This window comes from Rhipicephalus microplus, chromosome X (genome assembly GCF_043290135.1).
Source record: "Rhipicephalus microplus isolate Deutch F79 chromosome X, USDA_Rmic, whole genome shotgun sequence".
Lineage (NCBI taxonomy): Eukaryota > Metazoa > Arthropoda > Arachnida > Ixodida > Ixodidae > Rhipicephalus > Rhipicephalus microplus.
In genome coordinates, this window is record NC_134710.1 from 240,652,741 (window position 1) to 240,658,464 (window position 5,724).

Genomic DNA, 5,724 nt, shown 5'->3' on the forward strand with positions numbered 1-5,724 from the left:
CTCTGTCACGCGACGCACAGCGAGCCACCTCAGCCAACGACCCCGTTGCAGCAATAGGTGCCTTCCTGTCTGGCGAGTCTTACGCAATGCGTGGCGACATCACTCCTCCTTGGGTAAGCCACCTGTAGTGCAGCGGCTCCGGATTTGATGAGAATGACGCGGCCCAGCGGCAACCCCATTGGAGGATTTTGACTTCAACCAGCAGCGCTTCTGGTTGGACATTTGGTTACTCAAAGAATCCACCCGGTGCACATATAAAAATAAAGCCCTGTGGCGCGTCGCGAGCAGGAGACCTATGTGTTGTTAGAGAGGAGAGCTCGGCTCTTCGGGTCTCTAAGCTGTCGGCCCCAGTTCCGAATTTGTAACGCCTCTGTATATATGCTGTACATAAACCTTGTTTAACTCACCGTCGTCTCGTCCGCTCGTCTATCAGCTCCGCGCGAGGCAGTTGGGAGCTGAGAAACCTACGCTACCAAACGGCTGGTGACCGTGTCGGCGGATGTCGGAGCAGTGGCGCCTTCGGGACCGTGTTGGCGTCGCCGTCTTTCGTAACAGTGGTCGCAGCGGTGAGATTGCGTGGCGCCCTTCGTAACGTCGTCGGAGGCGCGCTTCGTAACAACGTGCACGGACGCACACAACCGAGAGCAAACCAAAATACCTAGATGACACAGTGGAAACTTTCTACCACCAGTGCCGGTAGAAACATCCTGAGGGAGCTTGGAGTTCGCCCGACAGAGATCGATACCAGTTACTGCAGTGCTCTTCGAGAACAGAGAGAGCGCATTACCGTGGCGCTCATACCTCTAAATGTCCACCCTGATTACAATGTAGGCAGACGACAGGCTAGGGCTAAAGCCCTCCTGGAGAGTGCCCACGCACATGGCCGTAGGTGCTGCTTCGTTGACGCTACACGGTACCTAAGCCAAAAAGCATTCATTGCAGTCACTGTTGATCATGATGGTTCAGTTCAGTTCAGTTCAGTTTTATTTCCTTAAAGGCCCCCATTCAGGGGGTGTTACATAAGGGGTGGGATTACAATTCAAAACAGCGGAGATTCAATTAACATTGCAAACAAACAGTTAAAATTGAATTAACATGGCAGATGATCGGTGAGGCGTTCCAGGAAGGTAGATGATGAGGCAATTGTGACAATGTCGTAGGGCAGGCCGTTCCAGTCTGAAGCTGCTCCGAAGAAAAACGAAGCAGCAAACGTAGTGGTGCGTGATGGCGGGCGGGCAACTTGAAGTGAATGACTGGTGCGGTGGGAAATGCGTGAGGCGGCTGTTATATAAGGGGCTTGATTGAGTGAAGAATAAAAAAACTTATGATAAAGGGTTAGGCTAGCAATGCGGCGACGATAAGAAAGGAGTGATAGGCCAGATTCATGTTTCAATGGTGAAATGCTGATGTCATATGAATATGAGGAATGGATGAAACGGGTGGCCCGATTTTGAACACCTTCCAAGGCAGTGATTAGGTATGCTTGATGGGGGCTCCAGATGGCAGATGCGTATTCTAATTTTGGTCTTATAAGCGATTTATACGCGAGTAATCTAACATGTGGTGGGGAAAGGCGAAGGTGGCGTTTAAGAAAACCCAGTGTTTTGTTCGATGCTGAAATGATGTTTGTAATATGGGCGCGCCATGATAAATTAGAACAAAGGGTGACTCCTAGATATTTATACGATTCTACTAATTCGATACATGATTTAGAAATAGAATACTGAAAGCGAGAGGGATTGTGACGACGAGAGAAGGACAAGAGTTTGCATTTAGTGGGGTTGAGGGTCATTAGCCAAATATTACACCAGTTTATTATATTGTTAAGGTTGCTCTGAAGGATGTGATGGTCATGACAATTAGTAATAGTATGATAGATTACGCAATCGTCAGCGAACATGCGAATGTTACCGGAAACATGCAATGGTAAGTCATTAATATATATTAGGAATAGGAGAGGACCGAGAACAGACCCTTGTGGGACGCCTGAGGTGACTGGGAGTGGTTTAGACAGGTGGCCGTTAAGATAGACAGATTGCGAGCGGTTAGTTCGAAACTCCTCAAGCCACCTGAAAATGTTAGGATGCAAGTTTAGTTTTGAAAGTTTCAGTAACAGACGCTGGTGAGGAACCTTGTCGAAAGCTTTTGCAAAATCAAGGAATATTGAGTCGGTTTGGATATTACAGTCGAGATTAGTCTGTAGGTCATGAACGAATTGTGCTAATTGGGTTTCGCAAGAAAGGCCCTTTCGAAATCCGTGCTGTGAAGGATGAAAAAATTCGTTGGAGTCCAAAAAATTGAAGATTTGTGAGTAGATGACGTGTTCCATGATCTTACAAGGCACGCTGGTTAATGAAATGGGGCGGTAGTTCAAGGGTGAGTTTCTGTTACCTGATTTGTAGACTGGAACGACCTTGCCCGTTTTCCAATCATCCGGCATGATTCCTGAGGTGAGTGACTGTGAGAAGATAAGACATAAGTATGCTGCGCAAGTCGATTTCACATTCTTGAGGAGTTTCGAGTTGATGGAATCCATACCAGCTGATGAAGAAAGTTTTAATTTGTGGATTATAGATGAAATGCCTTCTTCGAAGAAGGTGACAGCAGGCATGAAAGTTTCTACGCTAAATGATGGCGACTGTGAGGGCATGTCAAGTTCAGTAGTGAAGACAGATGCAAATGCTTCGTTGAATATTTCTGCGCAATCATGGTCAGACACTGTCTCGTGTGAATCATTCGTTAGTTTAATATCGGAAGGATGTGTGGGGTTTAGAACTTGCCAGAATTGCTTGGGGTTCCTGATTAAGAGATTAGGTAAGTCTATATGGTAAAACGAGTATTTGGCTTTACGAACGGATAGCAAATATGATTTTTCAGCTTCGATGTATTTTTGCCATGCAGTAGGCTTGCCGTTGCGTTTGGCGGTACGAAAAAGTCGTTTCTTTTTGTTTTCAAGTTTTTTTAAATGCCGAGAAAACCATGGTTTATTGCGGTTAGTTTGAAAAGTAATCTTCGGGATAAACATATCAGAGAGGTGATTTACTTTGTCCTTAAAGATCAACCAGTTGTCATGAACTGAGCGCGTGTGAAATGTAGATTCATACTGATTAAAAGAGTTACTGAGATCTTCAGATATTGCACTATAGTTACCCTTATCATAAAGAACAATTGTTTTATTAGTCGTCTGTTTTTTGGTCGAGGTAAATGAAAATAAAGCATGTATGACCTTGTGGTCGCTGATCTCAGGAAGGTAAGTAATAGATAATAGGTTCTCGGGGCTATTGGTTAATATCAGGTCGAGAATATTTGCTGATCCTCGTGTGACACGGGTTGGTTGGGCGACTAATTGTGTAAGGTTAAAGTTGAGACATACATCGAGGAAGTTTTTCGCCTCTGCGTGACATGATAATGTAGAAGTAACTATGTTTTGCCAGTCAATATTAGGGTAGTTAAAATCACCGAACAGAAGAATGCGAGCCTTTGGGTAAGCGGAAGTAAGTTTTTGAATGGAATTGTTCAGATGACATGGAAAATTTGGATCCGTTTGCGGGGGCCTGTAGCAGACGCCAAGTAGGACAGTTACGGTGTTAGTACGACAAATTAGCCACAGGGATTCGGTATCGGAATCGACGTTAACAACGGAGCAAGATATGCCCCGATGAACTGCGATAAGTACTCCGCCCCCCCGTGAGCCATTTCGGTCATTTCGGTACACGTGGAAGTCCTGTAAGTCAGTTAATATTTCCGCATCCGTTATATCGCTGGTAAGCCACGTTTCTGTTAATACGAGTATGTTGCTTTTTGATGACGAGATAATGTTGGATATGAGTTCACGTTTTGGAAGAAGGCTACGTATGTTAGTGAATATTACGGAAAACGAGAGAACATGACATGGGGAAGCCGTTTGGCGTTTTATTGCTCTTTGTTGGCGGGGTAACCGCTATGCAATTTCCTTAACCATGTGTGATGATGCGTCAAATATATAGCGCTTCGACCCGACGTGCAGCGTTTTGAACCGCAAGGAGAACTTGTCCGAACGTGTTTTTGCAAATGCAAGTAATTGCTTGCGCGCATATTGAACGGGGCGGGAAAAGTCCTCCCCGATGCTGTAGTTAGTGTTCTTCAGTTTCCTGCCGTTTGATAAAAGTGCATCTCTGGTTTTGTATGATAAAAATTTCACAATTATGGGACGATTTCGGTTTAGTGAATGAATACCGAGACGATGTGCGCGTTCTATGTCGTTAGGCTGCACTGTTAGTCCAAGGTTATTGTTGCAGATATCGATTATCATTTTTTCAGATTCAGCCCACGTTTCATTCCTAGTGGGGTCAGGGATGCCGTAGAATAGAAGGTTATTCCGGCGCGACCTGTTTTCAGCGTCATCCAGGGAAGTTTCTAGCTCTTGAATTTTTTTAGTCATGTTGATTACGTTAGTCTGTGTTTTTTCGATATCATTTCTGAGGGGAAGAAGAGTTTGGTAATGTGTTTCGAGATCGCCCATTCGTTTGTTTAAGTCTGTTATTCTTTTATCCGTTGTGCTTAGTTGAGATTTCAAACTCTGAACTTCGGCAATCAGCTGGGCCTGGCCGGCACTTAGCTTTTGTAGCTCAGTAAGAATAGCAGCGTTTCCGTTAGGGCCAGGATTAGTTTCGACGTCACCCGATAAGATCAGCAACGAGTGAATTATATGAGCACACTCAACAGCAATAGTAATACAGCAGTGGGGGCTCGGGAACTGCACCAGGAAGTAATTACTCGACTTTTTAGCGAAGAGGACATACGATTTACTGACCTGCATTGCAAAGGTAAGTGGATTAGATGGCTGCATTGTGGTGCAGTCACCGAGCCCACGAAGTGGCGTCAGCGGGTGATGTTCCTTTATACTTGATGATGCTGTGGTTGATGACGATGCGGCCTTCCATAGCACGGTGATTTCCGGTGATAGTAGTTCCTCCGACGTAATATCCGGTGGGGACGAGCAGTTGGTGCGTAGTAGGCGGCAGGAGCCTGGCTCGCTTTCGGAGCCCGGCAGCACCAACATAGATGACGCCCCCGAGGATAGGCCTATCATGTTCGACAGCTGCAGGCTGGCAAACACAAGTATGGTCGTCTGCATTGCAAAGGTAAGTGGATTAGATGGCTGCATTGTGGTGCAGTCACCGAGCCCACGAAGTGGCGTCAGCGGGTGATGTTCCTTTATACTTGATGATGCTGTGGTTGATGACGATGCGGCCTTCCATAGCACGGTGATTTCCGGTGATAGTAGTTCCTCCGACGTAATATCCGGTGGGGACGAGCAGTTGGTGCGTAGTAGGCGGCAGGAGCCTGGCTCGCTTTCGGAGCCCGGCAGCACCAACATAGATGACGCCCCCGAGGATAGGCCTATCATGTTCGACAGCTGCAGGCTGGCAAACACAAGTATGGTCGTCTGCATTGCAAAGGTAAGTGGATTAGATGGCTGCATTGTGGTGCAGTCACCGAGCCCACCAATGATGGCATTATTACAGTATCCTCATCGATCTGGACTACAACATCTGAGGTTGCTGAACAGGTTGCAATAGACGTGGCTCCGCTAGACGATGGGAGAACAACAATATACAGTGACTGGAGATCAGTAGTACAGGCATTCGGTTGGGGCACCATCTCAGAATCAGCCTTTTGGATCTTGTGAAATAAGGAGGTACAACACACAATCGTCTGGTTGATATGATATGTGGGCTTTAA

At 46.2% G+C, this 5,724-nt stretch overlaps 1 protein-coding gene across 1 annotated transcript; it reads right to left on the reverse strand.

Moving 5' to 3' along the window:
- Positions 1-2,758: 2,758 nt before the first annotated feature.
- LOC142776029 (uncharacterized) lies at positions 2,759-5,480 on the reverse strand. The gene has a single exon (XM_075878862.1). It carries the CDS (start codon positions 5,462-5,464, stop codon positions 3,941-3,943), a length of 1,524 nt encoding a protein of 507 aa, XP_075734977.1. The 5' UTR covers positions 5,465-5,480; the 3' UTR covers positions 2,759-3,940.
- Between the last annotated feature and the right edge of the window lie 244 nt (positions 5,481-5,724).

Coding starts and splice junctions, on each gene's coding strand:
- LOC142776029 (XM_075878862.1), bottom strand. CDS start 5,464: ATGCAGCCATCTAATCCACTTACCTTTGCAATGCAGACGACCATACTT.